This window comes from Ornithorhynchus anatinus, chromosome 5, assembly GCF_004115215.2.
Source record: "Ornithorhynchus anatinus isolate Pmale09 chromosome 5, mOrnAna1.pri.v4, whole genome shotgun sequence".
Classification (NCBI taxonomy): Eukaryota; Metazoa; Chordata; class Mammalia; order Monotremata; family Ornithorhynchidae; genus Ornithorhynchus; species Ornithorhynchus anatinus.
The window spans coordinates 58,138,373-58,165,066 of NC_041732.1; the positions used below are offsets into that span (position 1 = coordinate 58,138,373).

At 48.4% G+C, this 26,694-nt stretch overlaps 1 protein-coding gene across 1 annotated transcript in view; it reads right to left on the reverse strand.

Annotated features, from left to right (window-relative positions):
- Nucleotides 1-622: 622 nt before the first annotated feature.
- The window catches only part of MORN1 (MORN repeat containing 1), a 239,097-nt gene continuing 213,025 nt past the window's right edge, over nucleotides 623-26,694 (reverse strand). Inside the window, exons 13-14 of the mRNA XM_029064471.2 lie at nucleotides 9,520-9,575; nucleotides 623-1,417 (exon numbers count right to left, since the gene is read on the reverse strand). Of these exons, the coding sequence (XP_028920304.1) occupies nucleotides 1,272-1,417; nucleotides 9,520-9,575 (202 nt within the window). The 3' untranslated portion in view covers nucleotides 623-1,271. The remainder of the gene's footprint in view (nucleotides 1,418-9,519; nucleotides 9,576-26,694) is intronic.

Sequence of the window (26,694 nt, forward strand, 5' to 3'; positions counted from 1 at the left end):
GCTTGCTCTGGAGCAAGCATCTGGCTCCTCTTCCACCTCCTGCTTGCCCCGAGTCGTGGCTGAGACACTTAAGAGAGCAGCATCTCTTTTAGGAGTCAGCCTCACAGAGCTCGGGTGGACAGCAGGCTGCCTCTAATAATAATAATAATAATGTAGGTATTTGTTAAGCACTTACTATGTGCAGAGCACTGTTCTAAGCGCTGGGGTAAAATACAGGGTAATCAGGTTGTCCCATGTGTGGCTCACAGTCTTAATCCCCATTTTACAGATAAGGAGGTAACTGAGGCACAGAGAAGTTAAGTGACTTGCCCACAGTCACACAGCTGACAAGTGTGACTCTAGACTCTAGACTGTAAGCTTGGTGTGGGAAGGGAATTTGTCTGTTTGTTGTACGTAGTACAGTGCTCTGCACACAGTAAGTGCTCAATAAATACCACTGATTGATTGGGACTCCCCCTTCGTTTTTTCCTTCCTTCCTTCCTTCCTCCCTCCCTTCCTCCCTCCTTTCCTTCCTTCCTCCCTTCCTTCTTCCCTCGTTAGAATGTCTATTTTGTGCAGAGCACCATTCTGGCTGCCTCCGGTGCCCAGAGCATACTATAAAAATAATTGATTCAGGTGTGGCTACCTTCAAGAAGCTTACAGCTTTTATTATAAAGAATTTCTGGGGAACTGGCTGATAAAAAGATCACCGGGCTCTGAGCCCTCCCCCCAACCCCCCACCCATGGGAAGCGGTGTTCTGCTGCTTCGAACATCTGTGTGGCTTAAAGTGAAAGTCTGCAAGTCCGTTCCTCCTTGTTTCAATAAGGAACATAAACTGGAAGGAATATTTGTCCATGAGCATCTGCGTTTCAGCTCAAGGGTGCGTGTCCAGACTGCTCGGGAGGGAATCTGCTCTGAACCATTGCCAGAGACCACAGCCGCAGGGCCCGGTGAGCTCACAGGTGAACGCCTTTGGTGAGCTTACGTGAAAAGGGGTTCACATCTGTGGCCAGGCAGTCTGTGGTGCGGCTGGACTCCTGGACAGGGGTCTGGAGGGTCTCTTCTCCAAGGGTCTGCTCATCCTACCACTGCCCTGACCCTCAGGACCCCCCCGCAGGCATGCTCAGCGCTGCTCCTCTTTATTGGGATCAAACGCTACAATCTACAAGTGGGAATGAAGAGGGCATTCCCTGGATGCTGTTCTGGAGGAGGCTTGTCTCCCGGTGAGGGTCCTCCCTCTGGTGACCCAAGGGTTGTCCCCGGGCTCCCTGAAGCCACTTGGGTTTTCTCTCTACTTGGGGGCTTTCGAAATGTCCTTCTGGACTCTCTGGCCATGGCTCTTCCCCTGTAAAACCCTCAAGAGTTTGAAGGCAGAGGGGAGAGTCTGGCCCAGGAATGGTGCCCAGGTGGTGTCATGAATTCCAATCACGTAGTCACCTGAAAGAGAACACGGAGAAGTCTCGGTGAGGCAGATTGGCCGGAATCTTAGGCCAAGAGTTGGGACCCCCAGGGTGCACCCAGATGTCATTCTTGCATCTCCGTCTTGTGTGGTGATTAGTTACCGTCTGGTGGGATGTTGAGATTGAAGAGGAGTGTCTGCTCCCCCCCCACCTCCCAGGCCCAACATCCCTGGTTTTCTTTGCCCTGAGCGGCTGAACCAGTGATGGCTGCTGCTCGGTGTGTGTGATGGTCAGAGAGTCAGCCAAGGGTCAGTCTCTGGTGGCTCTGGCTTGTCATCCGACATCCCTCTATACTCAGCGGGTGACTGAGGGAATGTAGGTGGGAGAACCCTGGCTGACGTACAGGACTCTGGGAAATGCTGCTGTCTCAACCCCGGAGGACTCGGGTAATCCTGTTGCCTCAGCCCTGGAGGACTCTGGGAAACCATGCTGTCGCAGCCTCCAGTGCCGACACTAGTGGAGCTTCAGTCCCCAGGGCCCCCACTGTCTAGTCGTGGGCGGGAGCAGCAGTGAAAGGCCAAAGCTCTCGTTCTCTCAGAGCCAAAACTGCCCTGGGGGCCTGGTTTCCACCCAAATGGCTATCCCGGGCCCAGGTGCAGCCAGATATCGGAGGGATGCCATTTGGTGTAGGGGTGGGCAGGTCTCCTGATGTCTGATCAGGCTTTCCTGGGCCTCACAGGGTGAAAATCTTGAACGGTGTTGTACTTAGCACTTATAATTACGGTGTGGATTCAGCACGTACCAAGTGCTGAGCCCTGCAGGGGGAGTTACAACATAATAATAATGGTATTTGTTAAACACTTACCATATGTCAAGCACTGTTCTCAGCACTGGGGTAGATATGAGCTAATCCGATTGGACACAGTCCCTGTCCCATATGAGGCTCACAGTTTTAATCCCCATTTTATAGATGAGGTAACTGAGGCCCAGGGAAGTTGCTCAAGGTCACAAAGCAGACAAGTGACACACAGCAGATCAGATCAGGTCAGATACCTAACCCTAATCCTCCTCCACATGAAGCTCACAATCCAAGAGGAAGGACTAACAAGCATTTTTACCCTAATTTAAGATGAGGAAGCTGAGGCCCAGAGAAGTTCAGTGGCTTTCCCAAGGTCACATGACAGGCCAGTGGCAGGGTTGGGATTAGAACCTAGGTATCCCAGGAGATTCCCAGTCCTAAACTCTTTTTCCCCTAGGCCTGGGACTGTTCTTTCCCCCAAGAAAGCCCCTCCAAGGGCAGCAGAAACACAACTCAATTTGGAGTAGAAAGATTTTTGGCTTTGAACACTGCTTTGCTGCAATAAAAAAGATATCTTTTTGGTAAAACGGAAAAGCAATAACACCTTGAATTTGACGAGCACTGTCATTTTCCCAAAGTGCTTTCGCTCCAATGAAGAGGTCCTCACAGCAAACCTGGGAGGTAGGGAGAGGTAGGCATCTTCATCCCCATTGTACAGATGAGGAAACTGAGGCCCAGAATCGTTAGGTGATTGAGCTCACACAGCGTGTAACTCATTCTAGCTACCAATATGCATTCTGGAGCAGCAATACCCCAGTTTGAGGGTTTTTAACTGGGCCTTTTTTTAATAAATGGTATTTGTTAAGCTCTTACTATGTACCAGGGACTGTTCTAAGTGCTGGGGTAGATACAAGATAATCAGGTTGGATACAGTCCCTGTCCCGCATGAGGCGCACAGTCTTAATCCCCATTTTAAAGATGAGGGAACTGAGGCCCAGAGAAGTGAAGTGACTTGCCGAAGGTCACACAGCAGACAAGTGGCAGAGCCAGGATTAGGCTTTAGGCACTAGGGCACAATTTTTTAAGGTCTGCTTCAACAGACCCAGACTTCACCTGCACCCAGAAACCTGGGTCAGAGGGAGTTGGTTTCACTGAAAATTGGACTAAAATGACTCAATTAACTAGCCTAGAGTTATGAGATTTTAGAATCTGTTACCTTCATTTCACTCTCCAACATGTAAAGTACTGCAAAAGAGTGAAAAAAATCAAATGCAACCCTGAAAAACCTGAGAAAATTGGCCTGTGGAGTTAGGTAGAGTTTTCTCTATGTTGGTCAAGTTTCCCAGAACATGAAAAAGATGGAAAAACATTTTGGATTGCACTTTGATCCTGGAAATATACAGGGGATGTATCATGAACCCTTTCCTTAGTCTTTGAAAAAGGAGGATACAGGAACATTGTCTGGTTTCAAACTTTCAGGGAAACCCAGACTGCAATGAGTGACCCCCTACAGGATGAACACTCTTTCTATGGGACCTGGGTATCTAGTAATTACAAGAACACATTAGTTCCTCTGAACCGAAAACAATGCTGCCTTTGACATAAATCCAGAAAGAGGCAGAGGCAACTTGCAACACCAATCTATAAAATCTGGATTTAGCTGGAATTCTGCCTCAATGATCTGTCTTCAATTTGTATTGGAAAGGGGTGGAGCAGGGAAGTTTAATAGGGACATCTCTGGGAATATCTCATGGCCCTCAGGTTCTGATACCTCTATCATCTCCACCCCTAACTGGGGACATAAATTCTGATACCTCTATCATCTCCATTGCCTTGAGTATTCAAGTTCTGCATACCCCCTCTCATTTCCACTCCTTCAGGTACATAAGCTTTGTATACTTCCTCTCAGGGGTCAGCAGTGGAGAGGGGTTTCAGGGTGGAGAAGCAGGAGGGGCACAGTGCCGTGATGAAATCACACTGCACCAAATACAACTTAACAAAGCACTTTCATGGATCAAGTGAGGGAAGCTTCCAAAATCAAATAGTCCCGAGGCCCTTAGAACCTTACTCAGACCTGGTCTCTGGCTAGCCAAGTTCTGCCTACCCCTCTAATCTCCACCCGCTCTGCATTGCCTGCCAGCTTTATACAAACAGGAACTAGTTTGTTCCTGTTGAGCAAAAATAATATAAAAAGTCTTCTGCCTATCACTGGGTTCCTTGGGTGTCTTAAAACATTTACGGGCCCGCCCGAAACATTCCCACCTCTTTAGAGGCCCCGAATTAAATTGACTCACACACCCGCCTTGTATTATCCTCTGCTGAACCAAAAGGCCCTAATTCATTTTTCATTTGGACATCCAGGACACTTCCCAACACCGGCCCAGTCTGAACTTCATCAAGCTCTGTGGTAGTGGTGGCCACTGCCTTTTTTGAAAAGTCTCACTCTCGTCAACGAATCAAACCTTGGGGAAATGAAAACGCTGGTGGGGGAAGTATTACTATTTCCAGATCGGAATCGGAAGAATCACCTTTGTAGCACCCTGCATGTGGAAGCACATGCCAGCTCTCTGTGGTTGATTGCCGGGAAAATGTCAGCTCCGGAAACAAGGAATCGTCGGGGCCAAGTGGCCGAGTGGTGAGCCCAGCCCTGCTGGCGACTGAGCTGTTTCCATGGTTATGGAGCCCCTGCATTGGCCATGACCCGGAGGCTGTGCCACTCTATAATAGACCCCCTGTGCCCTTCCTAGTAATTACGGTATTTGTTAAGCGCTTATTATGTGTCAGGCACTGTACTAAGCGCTGGGGTGGATACAAGCGAATCGGGTTGGACAGGTACACTCACGCAATATGTCGATTGGTTTCTGAAGGTGCCATTTGCTCCGGGATGAAGCAACCTTCCTCTTCCATGGTGGAGTCTTGGGGCAGGACTACTGGACGCCTGTCCGGGAAGCCAGTTGGGCCAGTCCCAGCTCCCCAGAGTGACCACTAAACCAGGAGAGGGAACTGCTGTGGACTGGAAGGGGTCAAGGGTGAGGTCAAGGACCCATAGGCGGGAGGTCACCGCTACATATGGAAAAACTGGGATGCTGGAGTCTGGGTTGGGGGTAGCACTCTCAGCTCCCACCACCCTCCCCAAGCAAGGTCCTGGTCCCTACCCTCCCCGTCTTCCTCCTCCCTGTTGCTCCTACCCACCTAGGTGGACCACTTCCAGCTCCCGAGCTGGTGGGGGGAAAGCTGTCACTGCCACATTCCTACAAGGCATGGGGGGCAGGCAGGGTTGGGAGGTGAGCTATGGTGGCTGGCACATCGGGCACAGAACCTGGTGGGCAGGAGAAGCTCAGCGGAGTGTCTAAAAAGAATGGGAACCTAGTCACAAACCAAAGCGGACCGAGGGCTGGCCACAAAATACTTTAGATGAACAACTGTCTTCTCAGAGAGAGTTCCAAACAGATCCTAAGCTTCTCTTCATCCCCATTTTTGCTGTGACTTCTCTCGTTCAGGGCCCAGGCTCCAAGCCCAGTCACTTTGGAACCACCCAAGCCCAGAAAGGTCTGGTGCCCCCAGCTCCCAAATCAGGGTGCAACATCTCCTGCTGCTGAGAATGAGCTGAATTTGGGGCTCACGTGATGCAGTTTGGTTCTGGTGCCGAGATCCGGGGGTTGTCACGCTAAAAGCTTTAAGCGGCACGAGTGAGCAACCTATTTTTGAGCTCATGTCAAACAGTTCATAATTAGGCTGTGCTAAGGCTTGATCGGGGGGGCGGCCTGGGGCAGGGCGCATGGTGGCATTCACCTGGAATTTGGGAGATGGAGATTTGATGCGGCAGTGGAAAACCGGCTTGCAGATTGCTGAAAATGTGACTTGGGGCCTGGTTGGTCTCACACTGTGAAAAGGGTTCAGCATGCGGGTGAGGGGGAACTGTAAAAGATCGAGGCCAGTTTTCCCTGTGGGGGACCCCGACTTGGTATTGCTGGGCTCTGAATAATAATAATAAAAATAATGATGGTATTTATTAAGTGCTTACTATGTATCAAGCACTGTTCTAAATGCTGAGATGGATAAAAATGAGTCAGGTTATTTATGATGATAATAATAATAATAATAATAATTGTTGTATTTTTTAAGTGCTTACTATGAGCCAGGCACTGTATTAAGCACTGGAGAGGATACCAGCAAATTAGGTTGGACACAGTCCCTGTCTTACATAGGGCTCACAGTTTTCTCATCTGTAAAATGGGGATTAAGACTGTGGGACATGGGACATGGACTGTGTCCAACCTGATTAGCTTGTATCTACCCCAGCGCTTAGTATGGTGCCTGGCACATAGTAAATGGTTAACAAACGCCATTAAAAAAAGGCATCTTCTAGTTCTATAGCAACCTCCAACAAATCTCTTGGAACAAGAAAAGCAAGTTGCCATCCCCAGCAGACGCCACAAATGGACATTTTTTAAAATGGCATTTTTTAAGTGCTTTCTATGTGTCAAGCATTGTCCTCAGCACTGGGTAGACACCAATCAATCAGGTCAGGCAGAGTGCCTGTCCCACATAGAGCTCACAGTTTAAGTAGGAGGGAGAACAGGTATTGAATCCCCATTTTACAGTTGAGGAAATTGAGAATAGTAATAATAATTATTATAGTACTTGCTAAGCACTTGCTATATGCCAAGCACTGTTCTAAGCCACTGGGTAGATACAACTTAATCAAGTTGGACACCGTTCCTCTCCCACCTGAAGCTCACACTCAATCCCCATTTTACAGACGAGGTAACGGAGGCCCAGAGAAGTTAAGTGACTTGCCCAAGGTCTCACAGGAGACATGTGGCAGAGCTGGGATTGTGACTTCCAGACCCATGCTCTATCCACTAAGTCATGCCACTGCAACTGAAACTTCACTAGAGAAGCAGCACTTTACTGAAGTGACTTACACAGAGTCACGCAGCAGGCTAGTGGCAAAACTGGGATTAGAATTCCCATCCTCAAACTCCTGGGCCCGGGTTCTTTCCACTAGGCTGCTTCCATTGCACTTCTCTGAGATGCCATATTCCAGGATGAGCAGCCAGGCCATGGGACACAGACGAGCTAAGTGGCCGAGACTGATGGATGCAGATGACTCTGATAAAAGGCCGACCCTGGGAAACATACGCTCAATGCAGGAGTGGTACTTTATGGAACCTGCACTTTCAGGAGGGAGCGAGGCTTTTGGGAACATGTAGCCACATGCAAACCAAATTAAATAAGACACGGGACAGGGGCTGGGACGCTAAGTGGAAGAGATCCCGGGTTATTAAGGGTGCCCACCAGACCAAAAAATTCTAGGCATCACTAAAGAGCTCAGCTAGCCCTGTTAGTGTCATCATGGCCCAAAGAAGAGTGAAGAAGGCCCCAGTTTCATTACAAGGAGGAGGGAATCCAGAAGAGGTGAAAAACACATTTTAATGCTCTCCCCAAAGTGTCTTCTGCTATTGAAGTTGAGGTGTTTCAAAAACATACCAAATGCCTATACTTTTGGATCTGTATTCTTTAAGTACTTGATAATCACCCCTCAGGGAGTATATATGTGTCTGTGATTAATTTTAATGTCTGTCTCCCACTCAAGACTGTAAGCTCATGGTGGGCAGGGAACGTGTCTACCCACTCTTTTGTACTGTACTCTCCCAGCTGCTTAATACAGACCAGTAGGAGAAACAGCATGGCCTAGTGGATAGACCAAGGTCCTGGGAGTCAGAAGGACCTGGGTTCTAATCCCTGTTCTGCCACTTGTCAGTTGTGTGATCTCTGGCAAGTCTCTTCAATTCCCTGTGCTTCAGTTGCCTCATCTCTAAAACAGGGATTAAGACTGTTGAGAAGCAGCATGGTCTATTGGAAAGAGCATGGGCCTGGAAGTCAGGGGTCTTGGGTTCTTACTCTGGCTCTGACACATGTCTGCCGTGTGACCTTGGGCAAATCACTTAACTTTTCCGTGTGTCAGTTACCTCATCTGAAAATGGGGATTAAGACTGTGAGCCCCATGTGGAACAGGGACTGTGTCCAGCCTGTTTAGCTTGTATCTACCCCAGTGCTTAGAACAGTGCTTGTCACATAGTAAGCACTTAAATACCAATGTTATTAGTATCATTATTGTGAGCACCATGTGGGACAGGGACAGTATCCAACCTGATTAGCTTGAATCCATCCCAGTGCTTAGTAGAGTGCCTGGCACATAGTAAGTGCTTAACAAACACCAAAAAGAAAGTATATAAAGTCATTGGTGGAACTGGACTCTGGAAATTATTTAGCAAATTTTCATGTCCTAAAAAGTTCATCCATTGGTATGACTGGCTGGTTGGGTCAGAATCAGCATGGTCTAATGAATAGAGCATGGGCTTGGGAGTCAGGAGGACTTGGGTTCTAATCCTGGCTCTGTCACTTGTCTGCTGTGTGATCTTGGGCAAGTCACTTAGTTTCTCTGGGCCTCAGTTTCCTCATCTGTAAAATATGGATGAAAACTGTGTGCCCTGTTGCCGAATTGTACATTCCAAGTGCTTAGTACAGTGCTCTGCACATAGTAAGCGCTCAATAAATACTATTTAATGAATGACAGGGAGTGAGTCCAACCTGATTATCTCGTGTCTACCTCATCACTAAGAACAGTGCCTGGCACATAGCAAGCGCTTAACAAAAACCACAATTATTAGTAATTATTATTAAGTATCCTGTCTGATTGGGGCTACACAGGGGGCCCGGTCTTGTCCAATTTGTTCTATGCAGTTGTGCTGGAAAATGCAACAAGAGACCTGGATGCAGGCATTAGAATGCACTTCTGTCCCTCTGGGAAACTCTTCCAAATCAACGTCCTTCAAGCAGCTTTCAAAATCCTAGCGATAGTCATTCAAGAATTGTCATATGAAGATGACTGAGCCCTGGAAGACATGCAAATGACTGTCAACACCCTTCATTGAATCAGTCAGCATGATCTAGTGGAAAGAGCATGGGTTTGGGGGTCAGAAGACCTGTGTTCTAATCCTGACTCTTCCACTTGTCTGCTGTGTGACCTTGGGCAAGTCACTTCACTTCTCCTTGCCTCAGTTCCCTCACCTGCAAAATGAGGATTCAGTACTCGTTCTCCCTCCTACTACCCTAACCTCCTTCCCCCCAACCCCCTGCTATCCTCAGTCCAGAACCAGCAATCTAGAACTCAACACTCTGGAGTGCATCAAGTGTTGGTCCCTGCTCAGCCCAGCCTGTCTTCCCAGCCCCCTTCCTGGATCCCCCCAATGGCTGTTGGGCTTTGGCCTCTCTGGTCATGGGAGCCCCAGCCCCAGACTGGTCACGGGACCTGAACCACCAGACTGCCTTACCTGGGGAGCACTGGTCCACCGGAAGCATCGGACTCCCCTCCATGGGCACCCTGGACCTGCAGGAAAGCAACAGAAGAGTTATGGTTCCTCCCTTCTAGACTGTCAGCTCGTTGTGGGCAGGGAATATTTCTGTTGTATTGTTATATTGTACTCTCCTAAGCCCTTAATACAGTGGTCTGCCCAGAGTAAGTGCTCAATAAATATGATTGACTGACTCCCAGCCCCGTGGCTGGAGCCTGGGACTCTCGGTGCCGAGATTACCCTTTGAGTTTCTGGGCCACTGGGTCCCAGAGCCTCTTTCTGGGGGCAACACCTATTTCCAACTCCATCTCTGGCCGCCATAATAATAATAATGATAATAATTGTGGTATTCGTTAAGTTCCCCTCTCAGGATCTCACCTAGAGATTTTCCAGTACTCTACCAGTCTCGACTATGGGACGGAGAGTTAAGCAGAGGCCTAACCATTCCATTCCTAGCTTGGGCAGTGGTTAGTGAGTGGAAAGCAATCTGCTACAATTTGAAACTCACCCGTGCTGGGCTGCAGCGGCATGGGAGAGAGTTGAGGGTGGAGACTCAAGTTTACTGTGCGGAAGAAGGCAGTGGTAAACCACATTTATATTTTTACCAAGAAAACTCTGTGGATACACTACCAGAACCATTGCAGATGGAGGTGAGGTGGTATGGGAGAGATGTATCCATGGTGTCGCTATGGGTCGGAGATGACTCGTCAGCATAAGAAAAGACAAGATTTGTTAAGCGTTTACTTTGTGCCAGTCACTGTACTAATCACTGGGAGGGATATAAGCAAGTGGGATTGGACACAGTCTCTGGATCACAGTCTCAATCTCCATTTTACAGAGAGGGAACTGAGGCCCAGAGAAGTGAAGTGACTTGCCCAAGGTCACAACGCAGACAACTGATGGGTTCAGGATTAGAACCCACAACCTTCTGACTCCCAGGCCTGTGTGCTATCCACTAAGCCACACTGCTTCCATCCAGACTTCCCCACATTATAGGCCGAGATAGTGCAGGCCGAGTGTCTTGGGGTCTCAGAGCCGGCAGTGAGGAGTGTGGAGGGGTGACAACAGCCACCAATCAGAGGGCGGGTACCCGGGAGCCGAGCTTTTGGGGTCTGTGTCTGAAAAGGGGGGATGTCTGAGTCTGGGGAGCGAGATGTGAATGGAGAGAGGCCCTTCGGTCGCTGGAGGCGAGGCTCTCCGCAGGGAGAAGAATGTGAGAACAAGGAAATGATGAACCATTCAGAAAACAGCTGATGCTACCAAATCTCTTTTCAAAGGAGCTTAGATGAGGCATTTATTTTTAAGCCACAACGAGAGGCTGTGTCGGTGTGCTGAGCACAGCCCACACGCTAGCCCCTCCGTTTGGTGGGCTGGGATGGTTTGTAACTGAAAATTCCCAGCTCTGACAAAGACGATGATCATCCCCTGCCCCTCCGACCCCCTCTTCTCAGCTCCTCGGGCACAGGCTGTTGATGCCCCTGAAGACTGTAACTTTGTTGTACAGGGAATGTGTCTGTTTATTGCTATATTGTACTTTCCCAAGCACTTAGTACAGTGCTCTGCACACAGTAAGTGCTCAAAAAATATGACTGGATGAATGGATGAAGATGAGCAGCCTTCTGGCTTCACCTGCCAGGCGAAAAGATACCCAGTAGATTGTAAGCCTCTTTTGGGAAGGGAATGTGTCTGATATATTGTTATATTGTACTCTCCCAAGTGTTGAGTACAGTGCTCTGCATACAGTAAGTACTTAATAAATACAATTGACTGACCAATTTTGGTGGTACTATAGACGGTTTCATCTGCCAGACTGGTTTGGACTCAGGACAGAGTTCCTAATCACACATTGGCCTCATCTGCAAAGACATGGGCTTTGGCTATCCCGGAGTCAGGGTCTTTGGCATCAAAAAACATTTGGGTGGATGGGTGGTTGGCACAGCCAAACAAGGGAATTCTGGCACTTGAAGCAGTCCAAGGACCCCAAAAAGACCCGGTAGGGAGTCTCAAAAGCCCGTTCCTTGGGAATAGGGACTCATTCATAGTCCTTTTGAAAAATGTGGCCTAAACTCCAAAAGCACTTAGCTTCCTGGTTCGGGGTTTGCAGCATGCGCATGTGGAGCTTGGGAAGTTCCCACTGCACGTATTCAAGTCCTGGGATAGACACTGAGGAGAGAGGCACCCTGATATGAAACCTCCTTGTGCTGCAGTCAGCCCTATAGGACCACAGAGATGTTCTAATCCTGGCTCTGTCGCTTGTCTGCTGTGTGACCTTGGGCAAGTCACTTCACTTCTCTGGACCTCAGTTCCCTCATCTGTAAAATGGGGATTGAGTCTCATGTGGGACAAGGACTGTGTGCAACCTGAATGGCTTCTATCTACTCTTGTAGTAACAAATACTACAATTATCATTATTATTATCATTATTAGTTCCTCTAGACTGTAAGCTTGTTATAGGCAGGGGATGTGTCTGCTAATTCTGTTGTGTTGTACTTTCCCAAATGCTTAGTACGGTGCTCTGCACCTAGTAAGTGCTCAATAAATACCATTGATTGATTGGTTTGCTTGGCACATGGACTCCTTGTCCTTGTGCGAGATGGCCATCCTCCCCCATCAAGTGGGACAATCATGCACTTCCCCTCCTGCTCCTGCCACCACCACAAGGCCACAATAAGAGCAGACTCCCGCTTGCGGTGGCTGCTGGTGCCATCCGGCTGTTGGGAATTACCGCGCCCCTGGACCCGGAGGTTGGAGACTGGGCAGCTGCAGAGGGAACTCTGGAGAATCAGTGGGAGCCCCTACCCACAATGTCCTGGGTGGACACCGCCTCCAACCGCTCCTGCTCAGCCCCTGGTTAAGCCTGTTTCATCCTTCCTTCCTTCCTTCCTTCCTTCCTTCCTTCCTTCCTTCCTTCCTTCCTTCCTTCCTTCCTTCCTTCCTTCCTTCCTTCCTTCCTTCCTTCCTTCCTTCCTTCCTTCCTTCCTTCCTTCCCTCCTTCCCTCCTATTTACAGAGAGCTTACTTTATACAGATCACTGTACTAAGCACTTGAGAGAATACAACAATAGTCACATTCCCTGCCCACAGTGAGCTTATAGTCTAGAGGTGGGAGGAGACAGATATTAATATAAAAATAAATTACAGATATGTACATAAGTGCTGTGGGACTGGGACGGGGGGAGAACATAGGGAGCAAGTCAGGGTGACGCAGAGGGAGTGTGAGATGAGGGAAAGTGAGGCTTAGTGTGGGAAGGCCTCTTAGAGGAGATGTGCCCTCAATAAGGCTTTGAAGCGGTGGGAGAGTAATTGTCTATCGGGTTTGAAGAGGGAGGGTGTTCCAGGACAGAGGCAAGACATGGGCTAGTGGTCAAGATAGACGAGATGGAGGCACAGGAAGAAGGTTAGCACTAGAGGAGCGAAGTGTGTGGGGTGGGTTGTAGTAGGAGAGTAGCCAGGTAAGGTAGGAGGGGGCAAGGTGACAGAATGTTTTAAAGCCAGTGGTGAGGAGTTTTTGTTTGATGTGGAGGTGGATGGGCAGCCAGTAGATGTTTTTGAGGAGTGGGGTGACATATGCATCAGACAGAGAGAGAATATATGCAAGTGTGCATGGGATGCTGGCTGCGTCTGTGAGCCTGAATGTAACGGTGCTTGGCCATGTGTGTTTTTGTGTATGCAGCTCTCAATAAATACTATTGAATGAATAATAATGATGAAGCACTTACTATGTATCAAGCACCGTTCTAAGAGCTGGAGTAGATAAAAGGTAATCTGGTTGGACACAGTCCCTGACCCACTAGGGCTCATTGCCTTAATCCCCATTTTGCAGATAAGGTTATTGAGGCCCTGAGAAGTGAAGTGACTTGCCCAAGTTTACAAAGCAGACAAGTGGTGGAACCAGGATTAGAGTCCAGGTTCTTTTGACTCCCAGGCCCATGATCTACTCACTCACTAGGCCATGCTGCTTCCTATGTATATGTGTGTGTGTGTGTGGGGGGGGGTGGCTGCACTTGTAGTGGTCTGGGGGTGTGTGTGTGGAAAAAGGGATAGAAAGCAAAATGAAAAGTACTTTTCTGCCACTGTCTTAGTCCTGGCTTGAGCGTGCCTGCATACACACACACACACACACACACACACACACACACCTGGCACTCAGGAAGCCATTCATTCAGTTCTTCATCTCAGGCTGAAAAGAACAGAGTCGGAGAAGGTGGCACAGAGCAGGGAAGCCGGGACGATCGGGGGAGGGAGAAGCTTCTTTTGAGGAGAGAATGACAGACGATGGTGATGCTAGCAGCTTAACGAATGTCTGATTCTGTATGAACATGCCCCTTTCTCTCTCTCTCTCTGTGCGAGCCCAGATGTGTGCCGACTCTGCCCAGGAGCCTGTCCCTGCTCTCAGTTTCTGCCTTTCTCTGTCTCCATCACTCTCTCTCTTTGCCTCTCCCTGTCTCTTCCTTTACCTCTCCCTATCTCTTCCTCTGCCTCTCTCTGTCACTCTCTACCTCGCTCTGTTTTTCTCTCTCTGCCTGTCTCTATCTCTCTCTCTGTCTCATTCCTCTCCCTCTCTGTCTCTCTCCTTTTCAATTTCCCTTTCTCTACCTTCTTTGTCTCTCACCACCTCTCTATCTCCATCTCTCTGTGTCTCTGGCTCTCTGTCTCCATCTTCCTTTCCCTCCATCTCTCTGACTCATTCATTCAATTGTATTTATCGAGCGCTTACTGTGTGCAGAGCACAGCACTTAGCGCTTAACTCCATCTCTCTCTCTGCCTCTCGCTGTCTCCATCTATCTCTTTGACTCCAGCACTCTGCCTCTGAATCCTCCCTTTCCCTCTCTGCCTCCTTTTCAATTTCCCCATCTCTGCCTGTCTCTCAGCCTGCCTTTTTTCTTGCTTTCTGTCTCCTTCCTCCTCTCGCTCGCTCTGTCTCTCTGACTCTATCTCTCTCTCCCCGTCTGTCTCCATCTCGCTCTCTTTCTCTCTCTCTGGCCATGTCTCTCCCTCTCTCCATCTTTCTCTTCTTTTCTTATCTTTTTATCTCCTTCCTGGCAAGTTTTGACCTTTGACCCCACTCCCTAGAGGGCCCATTCTCCAACCCTCTTGGAGCAGAGAATCGGGTCCTTCCCCAGCCCCTGTAACGCAGCCCATCCCCTTCTCCTGTTTCCCAAATTCCTAAGCTGTGAGCACCAAATGGCAGCGTGCAGCAAGCTCGGAGCCCTGAGTTCCCCGGGTTCCCCTTCCTCGCCGCCCCTCCGGAATGGAAGCCCGTTTCTCAGATCCTCCCCTTCCCCTTTGCTATCCCGGAACGCTCCAGCTCGGCAGGCACCGCTTTGGGGATGAAAAATGAAAGACAAAAGATGAAGAGAGAAGAGGGGCTTCGTTTTGAATGGCAAAAGGGCCTCCCCACGCTCCCGGGAGTCGAGGGAAAGATTCACAAGCCAGGGCTAGGAGGGAAAGGGGGATAAATAATTTAGTACTAAGAATAACTAAAGCCTGACAGACTGCCAGCTTTAAGAGAAATAAAAGGGTTTACAAGAATCCTAAGAGTTTTTACAGAACCCCCAGGGCTTTGAGAAAATAAACCCAGAACTAGAAGAGCATTCAGAAGTATTGTACACAAGTTGGGGCCGATTATAGTGGGGCCCGGGGAATGAATGGATTCCATTAGCTCAGCGCCGAGCCACGGGTCTTCTATTTGAAGGCATTGCCCTGGGAAGGACAGAAGGACAGACGGATGGACGCACACACCCATTTTGGCCCCGCCAAAACTGGCTGTCTCAAGGCACTCTTAAAGGGGGCCGCAGCGGGTCCGGGGTCTGGCTCCCCATAGGCCTCTCTGAGCTGCCCTGTCGGTGCAGCCCACTCCAGGTGGTGGGAGGAGGGGTGAACTTCCCCAAGTTTCCCCATTCCCAAGTCTCTACTGCTGCTTCCTCATTTTTCTCCAGTTTCCCAGCTGTACTGTGCTCTGCCAAGGACTTAGTACAGTGCTATGCAAACAGTAATCAATAAATAAGCTCATCTCTAGACTGCAAGCTTGTTGTGGGCAGGGAGCTCCCGGCTCCTGTTCCTATCCCAGAACGGGTCATATACGCCGACTGCCTCTCCTTTCTCTCCACCAGGGATCTTCTCTCTCTATGACAGTCAGACTTTTGACCCCTTCTCGGTCCTGAGGCTGTGCTCGCTTTGATCACCTCATAGCCTCCTTATAGTCCAAAATGGCACACTTGGTCCTAATTCTCCTCAATCTCTCAGCTGGTCTTAATAGTTGTGGGAGTTATTAAGCAGTTATTATATGCCAAACACTGTAGTAAGCTCCGGGATAGATCATCAGGCCCCACCTGGGGCTCACAGCCCAAGTAGGTGGGACGACAGATATTGAATCCCCATTTTGCAGATGAGAGAAACTGAGGCACAGAGAAGTTAAATAACCTGCCCAAGGTCACACAGTAGGTATAAGTGGAGCTGAGGTTAGAACCCAGGCCTGGATTCTATCCACTAGGCCACGTTGCTTCTCTTGATATGGTTTCTTCCTCTTTGCAGAAGTCTCAGGCCCGGATTTCACTGACACTACTAACCGGATTCTTCTTGCTCTATGAATGTTCGTAGCTTGCTTCATTGGCTTCTCTTCTGTCTTCCATCCTATTCATGTAAGCTCCTTGCAAGTCCCTCTCCTTGCTTTCTTACCACTCTCTCGGGGAGCTCACAAACGCATGGCCGGTCAGGTTGCGGCTAGACTTTGTAACAGTCTCCTCACTGATCTCCCGGCCTCCAGCCTCTTCCCATTTGAATCTGTATGATACTGTGCTGCACAGGTTGTCTTCTTGAAGTGTCGTTTGGGTCACTTCTCTCATTTCTCTAAGCCACCCCCTAGCTTCCTGGGACTCTTTGCAACAAACACAAACTCCTCATGCTTGAACTCTAGGCTCTCCGCCATCTGGCCCCTCCTTATCTAGAGGCCCTGGGTTCTAATTCTGGCTCCAGCATTGCCCAGCTCTGTGACTTTGGGCAAATCCCTAGTCCTCTTTGTGCCTCAGTTTCTTCATGTGAAAATGGGGATCAAATACCTATACTCCCTTCTCTTTAGATTGTGATCCTCATGTGGGAGAGAATCCGTGTCTGGCCTGATTATCTTATAGCATCCCAGTGCTTGGTACATAGTAAGTGCCTAACAAATACCACCACAACAATAATAATCATATGTAATGATACTATAACATTCATTACTATTGTTCTTTTCACCGGCCATTCCTCTACTTGATCTCTTCATTCACTTCTTTCCTTCCAAGCCAACCTCTAACTGTACCCCACTCTCTTCTCTCCCGCCTCTATCCCCTCACTCATGCTGTTCTCCCAGCTTGGAACTCCCTCCTCTCCACATCAAACAGACCACAGCTCTCCCCTCATCCAGAGCCCTCTTAAAATCCCAACTTCACCAATAAGCATTCCCCAATTAATTTCCTAGTACCCTAAGACATAAAACTCACCAGCACTTCTGCACTTATTTCTACCCATCCTCAGCACTCTTGGATAGCTTACCCATTCAGTTATATATTCAGTTATTTACTCTGATGACTCTTTTTTGTAAATATTTTTATGCTTGTCTCCCTGGGTAGCATCAACTCCTGGTGGACATAAAACATATCACTTCTTGGTTTTGTACTTTAATGTGATGATGATGATGATGATGATATGTTAAGCACTTATTATATGTCAAGCACTAGGGTAGATACAACTTAATCACATTGGGCACAGTCCCCACCCAACACAGGGCTCACAGACTAAGTAGGAGGAATAGGTATTTCATCCCCATTTTAAAGTTGAGGAAACTGAAGCACAGAGAAGTCCAAGGTTACACAGCAGACAAGTGGCAGAGCTAGGATTAGAACCCAGGTCCTCTGATTCCCAGGCCTGTGCTCTTTCCACTCTGCCATGCTGCTTCTTTAGGGGGCACTTCTGAGCCCATTAAATTCCTTGGGCACTCATACCTGCTGCCTACAGCATTTTCATTCATATCTTTATACTAAGCTGCTTTCCCCTTACCTGTAATTTATTTTTATGTCTGTCTTCCCCACTACACTGTAAACTACTTGAGGGAAAGGATCATGCTTACTAATTCTATTGTACTCTTCTAAGCGTTTAGTCTAGGGCTCTGCACTGATTAAGCATTCAGTGAATCCTAGTGATTAATGTCCAAGGCACATCCTCTGTCCCCCAGTGGGGCTTATACTCTAATAATAATAATAATCATGGCATTTGTTAAGTGCTTACTATGTGGCAGGCACTGTATTAAGCGCTGGGCTGGACACAAGAAAATGGGGTTGGACACAGTTCCTGTCCCATGTGGGGCTCACAGTCTCAATCCCCATTTTACAGATAAGTGAACTGAGGCCCAGAGAAGTGGAGTGCCTTGCCAAAGGTCACACAGTAGACAAGTTGGGGATCTGGAATTAGAACCCATGACCTTCTGACTCCCAGGCCCATGCTCTATCACTATGCCAAGCTGCAGTCATAAAAACACTGAAAAATAGAGGGATCAGCATAAATATCTGTATGTAATAATCATGGTGGTATTTGTTAAACTCTTACTTGGAGCCAAGTATTGTACTATGCACTGGGGTAGATCCAAAATAGGCAGGTTGACCCAGTGCCTATCCCACATGGGGCTCAAGGTCTAAATACTCCAAAACATAGATTCACACAGACACATACAATCCCCTCTCTGGGAATAGCCACGTGTTGAAGGTGGGCACTAATAAATCCATTAGTGCTAGTGGAGGTGGTTGGCATGATCCGATGAGGGGTTGGGGAATCCTTGTGTTGAGGGGAGCTTACTTGGGGGCAGCTGTGATTTTAGTCAGTCAGACAGTCAGTTGTATTTATTGAACACTTACTGTGTGCAGAGCACTGTTCTAAGTGCTTGGGAGAGTACAGCAATAAACAGACACATACCCTGCCCATGATGAGTTTACAGTCTGGCGGGGGACACATTTTCATCTACAGAAATAAATATGTACCTAAGTGCTGTGGGGCTGGTACAGGGGGATGAATAAAGGGAACAAGTCAGGGTGAAGTAGAAGGGAGAGGTAGAAGAGGAAAGGAGGGCTTAGTCGGGGAAGGTCTCTTGGAGGAGATGTGCCTTCAGTAAGGCTCTGAAGGTCTGGGGGCAGAGTGGGGGCAGAGTTCCAAGAATGGGAAACAGCAGTGATTGAAGGGAGGGACGCAGAAGAGGGAAGATCAGTTAAGAGGTGAGTTTGGGATGGGGAGAATGGAGCATTTGAGGGGCCGGGCGGGAGAAAGAACAAGTTTGCAAACTGGAGCAAGTTGGTGGGAAGCCCCAGGCTGCTTGTCGTCACTTTGGCCTCCCCTCCGGGAGCTCATTGAGCTTGACATTTGCGAAACTATGTCTGCTGAGTCTTTAGGTCACCTCCCGCCAAATCCACCTCACCAGGCCTCCCTCACTGCTCCAAGGTGCCGGGTGCCAAGAGACCTGAGGAGGAAAGCCTGGATGACAGCAGACTGGGGGGATTTACCCGCTCCCCACGTCCCTTCCCTGCTGAAGATTTCGGGTGGCTCAACCACTGCCTCAGCTGTTGTTCGCTTATGTGAGAGAGCGCGCCGCTGTGATTTAGGAAGCGGATACGTGACGGCCATTCACATGATGACAATTTCCCCCCATTGTTTCAAGCTGAATTGGGCTCTGACGATCGGGGCCGCTCACCCCCCCCCCCACTCTCCCCAGCGAAACAGTGCCAGTAGAGCCTGCCACTCACCCGCCACTCGTGACAGCCGTCAAACTCTACGCTCACCCGTTCGACGGGGTAGGGGGCGGTGGGGAGGGGAGAGAGCTTGGGTTGGGGGCGGGATTTAACCTGCGATTCTACAAATGCTTGTCAGCTGCATTTCTTGTGAAGAATCTCAGTGATCAGAGACCCTTGGGATTTGGAAGTACAGAGAGCTTACATTCAGGAGGCTCAAACACAGTGCGTGTTTAAAGAGCCCTCGACAGCGTCAGCCAGCGGAAAGGGAGTGTTTATCTCAGCTGGGCATAGACCTGAATGAGATGTGAGCTCTTCTTCTGGAGAGACAGTTCCATCGTCATCATCATCATCATCAAAATCATCACCATCCTCAATCGCTAACAGCGGCGGATGTACCTCTTCCTGACTCGTGGGACGGTGGGGAGATGAATATCAAAGGACTGGCATGAAAGCGCTTTGGAAAAATTAAAGTGCTAGCCAAATTTAAAGTATCATTCTTAGGCATAGTTCCTGGGTATCCATAGTGTGTGAATCACTCTACCGGGCACCTACCATATTCAGAGCACTGTACTGGCTGTCTGTTTTTTGCAGAGTGCTGTACTGACCATCTATTGCAGGTAGAACACGAGGGTGCCGTCTCGCTCCATGTCGACAAGGGTAGCCCATTGTACCACGAGCTTGGGAACATACAATGAAAGTAAAACATGGGGAGGGTGGAGAATGACCTTGGGCAAGTCACTTCACTTCTCTGTGCCTCAGTGACCTCATCTATAAAATGGGGATTGAGACTGAGCCCCATGTGGGACAGGGGACTATGTTCAACCAGATTTGCTTGTATCCACCCCAGCGCTTAGTAAGTACCTGGTACATAGTAAGTACTTAACATGCCATAATTATTATTATTATTATCATCCTGAAGCCAAGCAAGAAAGGTGTTTTTATTGACTAGGTAGACCACTAACCACTAGTGGTCTTCCCACTAACCCAGTTGGCATTACGAAGGAGGCATCTGCCTGCGAAAAAAATCAGAGAAAGGCCAGTAATGCACTCCTCCAATCAATGTATTATTCAAAGGCATAGTAAGTGCTCAGTAAATACAACTGACTGACAGACTAAAATCACACCTCTCCCCAAGTAAGCTCCCCTCAACATGAGGATTCATTCAAAGGCATTTACTTAGCAACTACTGAGTCTAAGTACTGGGTCAAGAGCTTGGGAAAGTACTACAGCAGCAAGAATGATGCTCCTTGCCTCCAGGAGAACAGATGACTCCCACTGCTTCCCTGCTGGGAATTTATTTATTTATAGTACTGTCTGCCTCCCACTCTAGACTGTTAGCTCGATGTGGGCAGGGAACGTGCCTATCAACTCTGTTATATTGGACTCTCCCAAGCAGTTACTACAGTGCTCGGCACATAGTAAGCATTCAATAAATATGATTGATTGATTTACTGGCATCCAGAACATCTGAGATTCAGCTGCGAGTAAGTTTGGTTTTTTAATAGTATTTTGTTAAGAGCTTATTATGTGTCAGACACTGTGCTAAGCAGTGGTGTAGATACAAAGTTAATCAGACTGGATGCAGTCTACGTCCCATGTGGGGTTCACAGTCTTAAACCCCTTTTTAGAGGCGATACAGAGAAGTTAAGTGTCTTGTCCAAGGTCACACAATACAGAATGGAGGAGCAGGGATTAGAACTCAGGTCCTCTGTCTCCCAGGCCCGGGTTCTTTTAACCAAGTCCTGTAATCTTGCGGCCTTAGATGCACAGTAATGATGGCAGTCTTGCAACCTCTGAAAAGCCACGTAGTCTTGCCATAGGACAGCTGATCACCTTCACCCAGTTTGCTTTGCAGTGTGGTCTACTGGAAAGAGCCCAGGTCTGGGAATCAGAGGACCTGAGTGCTAATCCTTGCTCTACCACTTTGCTGTGACCTTGAGCAAATGACTTAATTTCTCTGTGCCTGAGTTGCCTCATTTGCAAAATGGGGATTCAATACCTGTTCTCCTTCTTACTTAGACTCTGAGCTCATGTGGGCCTCATTTTCTTGTATCTGCCCCAGCACTTAGTACAGTGCTTGGCACATAGAAAGCACTTAACAAACACTCTTCTTCCTTTCCTCTTCCTCCTCCTTCTTCTCTTCCTTCTCCCTCTTCCTCTCTTCCTTCTTCTTTTCCTTTTCCTTCTTCTTCTTATTCCCCATAATGTGCTTGGAATAAAACTGCCTGTACTCTTCCCACCGAACCACCACTTCCCTCTGGGCCACAGTCCTAAAAAAAGCCAATGTGTTCCCTTTTCTAGCAATCAATCAATCAATTGTATTTATTGAGTGCTTACTGTGTGCAGAGCACTGTACTAAGCACTTGGGAGGGGACAATATAATGATATAACAGACAGTCCCTGCCCACGTTGAGCTTACCATCTAGAGTGGGAGACAGACATTAACATAAATAAATAAATTATGGATATGTGCGTAAGTGCTGTGGGGCTGGGAGGGGAGATGAATAAAGGGAGCAAGTCGGGGCAGCACAGAAGGGAATGGAAGAAAAGAAGAGGGCTTAGTCAGGGAAGGCCTCTTGGAGGAGATGGGCCCTCAATAAGGCTTTGAAGCGGGGAAGAGTCATTGTCTGTTGGAAATGAGGAATGAGGGCATTCCAAGTCAGAGGCAGGATGTGGGCAAGAGGTCAACAGTGAGTAGGTTAGCATTAGAGGAGCGAAGTGTGCGGGCTGGGTTGTAGTAGGAGAGCAGTGACGTGAGGTAGGAGGGGGCAAGGTGATTGAGTCGTTTAAAGCCCATGGTGAGGAGATTCTTTTGATGTGGAGGTAGATGGGTAACGCATGGAGGTTCCTGAGGAATGGAGAAGACGTGGACTGACCTCAGCTTCCCCCCAAGTTCAAATGAAAACCAGGGTCAGGTCTTCCCTTGGCTGGCCCTCTCCCACATAGCTGGATGGACTACTGAAACCCTCAGGCGTGGGGGATTATCCCGTGAGCTTCTCGCTCTTTCCAGTCTTGTTTTCATCCAGATTCCTTGGGCCTGGCCAGTCCCCGGCGTAATGAGATGGCGTTTTTTAACGAGGCTTCATTTTTCCAGATGGCAATGGTGGATTTGTGCCTCACCGCAGCTTTGCTTCATAGAAATATACGTCAATTTAATGGTTTGTTTGTTGCGCTTGGGGAACTGCTCTGTAAGGGTAACTCAGAAGGCCGCTAATGACACAGAGGTTGGGCTCGATTCAGTCCTGTCTCACTCCAGGCGTAGGCTCCAGGGAGCAGAGCTTCCAGCCAGAGGAGCCTCTATCTGAGCACTTATCCAGGGATGCTGGGAGTGTGAAAAAGGACATCCTAACTGTAAGCACATTGTGGGCAGGGAATGTGAATGTTATATTGTTTTTATCATAGTCACCCTAGCATTGAACACACAGTAAGTGCTCAATAAATTTGACTGACTGACTGACAAAGTCACCAAGGGCCAGGGAGGCGAGAAGGCAGAGGGAGAGCGTTGCGGATGGAGACAGAAATGGTACTTACTGAATACCTACTGAATGGAATGCACTGCACTGAGCATTTGGGAAAGACCAGCAGAAATGGACAAATGGCCCCTGCCCTTAAGGAGCTTGAGAAGCAGCATGGCTCAGTAGAAAGAGCACGGGTTTGGGAGTCAGAGGTCATGGGTTCTAATCCCAATTATGCCACTTGTCAGCTGTGTGACTTTGGGCAAGTCACTTCACTGCTCTGTGCCTCAGTTACCTCATCTGGAAAACGGGAATTAAGACTGTGAGCCCCACATGGGACCACCTGATAACCTTGTATCTATCCCAGCGCTTAGAACAGTGATTGACATTCGGTAAGCACTTAACAAATGCCATTATCATTATTATTATTATTATTACAGTCAGGGGTGGGGTGGGGACAGGCAGACAAAATATTTACAAGTAATGGGAATTGGGGGTAGAACAGGGATCAGATGGGAGGTAGGACAACTTTTTTTAAAATGACATTTGTAAAGTGCTTACTATGTGCCAGGCACTGTACTAAACTCTGGGGTAGATCTAGATAATCAGATTGTACACAGCTCACGTCCCACGTGGGGCTCACAGTCTTTAGCCCCATTTTACAGAGGTGGTAACTGAGGTACAGAGAAGTTAAGCAACTAGCCTAAGGTCACACAGCAGAAAAATGCAGAACTGGGATTAATACCCAGGTCCTTCTGATTCCCAGGCCCATGCTCTATCCAGTAGGCCATATTGCTTCCTGGAAGGAATAGCAGAGTAAATCAGACTAATTGAATGTACAATTGGATAGGCCTATATATGTAATCAATCAGTGGTATTTACTGAGTGCTTACTATGTGCACAGCACTGCACTAAGATCTTGGGAGAGTACAATACAATAGAAATGGTAGATGCATTCTCTGTAAATGTGGAGGATAGTACAAATACATACGAAGCAGCGAGGCCTAATGAATAGAGCACAGGCCTGGGAGTCGGAAGGACCTGAGTTCTAATCCTGGTTCTGCCACTTGCCTGCTGTGACCTTGGGCAAGTCACATCACTTCTCTGTGCCTCAGTTACCTCATCTATAAAATGGGGATTAAGATTGTGAGCCCCGTGTGAGAGGGACTTTGTCCAACCTATCTTGAATATACCCCAGCTCTCAGAAGAGTGCCTGGCACACGGGAAGCACTCAACAAATACCATTTTAAAAAAGAAATATGAGTTGAGGGTTGCTATGAGTTAGGCTATTGGGAAACAATTAGGGAAGGTTTCCAGGCTTTTAATGGGGCGCTCTGAAGATGGGAAGAGCTGAAGACTGGCAGATATGTGGATGGTGAGAAGCAGCTTGGCCAAGTGGATAGAGCCCAGGCCTGGGAGTCAGAAAGTCATGGGCTTTAATCCTGGCTTTGCTGCATGTCTGCTGTGTGACCTTGTGCAGGTCACTTCACTTCTCTGTGCCTCAGTTACCTCATCTGTGAAATGGGGATCAAGACAGTGAGCCCCACATGGGACAGGGAGTATGTTTAACCTGATTTGCTTGGATTCACCCCAGCATTTAGTACGGTGCTTGGTACATAGTAAGTGCTTAACAAATGCCATAATCATTATTATTAATAGGGTGGGAGGAATATCGAATGCCGGCTTCTTCTAACTTCATCCTCCTACCCCCTGGGAGGGGCAGGGAAAAGTGAAGTCCCGCGGCCTGGAAACTGTTCCTTTAACAAGAAGGCTCAGGAGCCAATATCCATAGCCCTTCCTACCCAATCCTGAAGTGAGAGGGGTCTTGAGCTTGAATCCTCGCTGTGGAACTGCTTTGGTGGGGCCAGTGCTCATTTAATGCTTTGGGCAAAGTCAAGTTTCCCAGAGCCCAGATTGAGGAGTTGCTCTTCCCTGCTGAAGAGGAGTTCCGTGGGAAAACCAACATTCTAAACCACACTTCTCTCATAAATACACAATAAAAACAGCATTTGACCCACAGTGGGCCAATGTGAGACTTGGGCTTATACTGCTCAGTTCGCTTATTCATCATGATATTTCAAAAAAGTCTCTCTCGGGCCAAGTTTTGATAAATTGCACACAATCCCGTCAACTCTTGGCAGACGCCGACACTCTGGCTGGTTGCCGGACTTCCTCCTTTCTGACCTCTGACCTTGCAGCGCCCACAGGCCAGAGGAGGCCTCTCCCCAGGTTCTAGTGGCCCAGAGCCATTGCCTAGAGGAGTCCTGGACCCCTCACCCCACTACCCTGTTCAACCAAAATGCACTCTTTCCCTGCTTTTTTTTTTTTTTGAATGCTCTATCCCTCTTCACTCCAATCTTTTGTCTTTCTTTTCTTTTATTTATGGAGTGCTTATTGTGTATGGAGCTCTGTACTAAGCACTTGGGAGAGAACAATACAACAGATCTGGTTCCCTGCCCGCAACCAGCTTACTGTCTAAAGGGGGAGACAAAATGGGGAGATAGACATTAATAGAAATAAATAAATTACGGATACATCCACAAGTGCTGTGGAGCTAAGAGGAGGGATGAATAAAGGGAGCAAATCAGGGTGACACAGAAGGGAGTGGAAGAAAAGGAAAAGAGGGCTTAGTCAGGGAAGGCTTCTTGGAAGAGATGTGCCTTCAATGAGGCTGTGAAGAGGGCGAGAGTCACTGTCTAGAACAGAAGTCCCAAAAGAGAGCAGGAGGCGACAGCCAAAGACGACAGCACAAGCAGAGTCAGTGTGTGTGTGTGTTTGTGGGTGTGGGTGTGTGTACTCCCAACGCAGTTGAGATTGTGGCTCTTGCACTGTGGCCTTTCTCAGCCACGATACATCCAAGGATGCATTCCACCATCAATGGTGTGAGAAGCGGTGTGGTCTAGTGGAAAGTTCACAGACCTGGGAGTCAGAGGTCCTGGGCTCTAATCCCAGCTCTGCCCATGTCTGTGTGACTTCAATCATTCAATTATATTTATTGAGTGCTCATTGAGTGCAGAGCACTGTACTAAGTGCTTGGGAGAGTACAATACAACAATAAACAGTGATTCCCTGTCCACAACCAGCTCACAGTCTAGAGAAAAGTCAATTCACTTCAGGCAAGACACTTCACTTCTCTGTGTCTCAGTTCCCTCACCTGTAAAATGGGGATTAAGACTGTGCACCTTTATTCATTCATTCATTCAATAGTATTTATTGAGCGCTTACTATGTGCAGAGCACTGTACTAAGCGCTTGGGATGAACAAGTCGGCAACAGATAGAGACAGTCCCTGCCGTTTGACGGGCTTACAGTCTAATCGGGGGAGACGGACAGACGAGAACAATGGCACTAAACAGCGTCAAGGGGAAGAACATCTCGTAAAAACAATGGCAACTAAATAGAATCAAGGCGATGTACAATTCATTAACAAAATAAATAGGGTAACGAAAATATATACAGTTGAGCGGACGGGTACAGTGCTGTGGGGATGGGAAGGGAGAGGTGGAGGAGCAGAGGGAAAAGGGGAAAATGAGGCTTTAGCTGCGGAGAGGTAAAGGGGGGATGGCAGAGGGAGTAGAGGGGGAAGAGGAGCTCAGTCTGGGAAGGCCTCTTGGAGGAGGTGATTTTTAAGTAAGGTTTTGAAGAGGGAAAGAGAATCAGTTTGGCGGAGGTGAGGAGGGAGGGCGTTCCAGGACCGCGGGAGGACGTGACCCAGGGGTCGACGGCGGGATAGGCGAGACCGAGGGACGGCGAGGAGGTGGGCGGCAGAGGAGCGGAGCGTGCGGGGTGGGCGGTAGAAAGAGAGAAGGGAGGAGAGGTAGGAAGGGGCAAGGTGACGGAGAGCCTTGAAGCCTAGAGTGAGGAGTTTTTGTTTGGAGCGGAGGTCGATAGGCAACCACTGGAGTTGTTTAAGAAGGGGAGTGACATGCCCAGATCGTTTCTGCGGGAA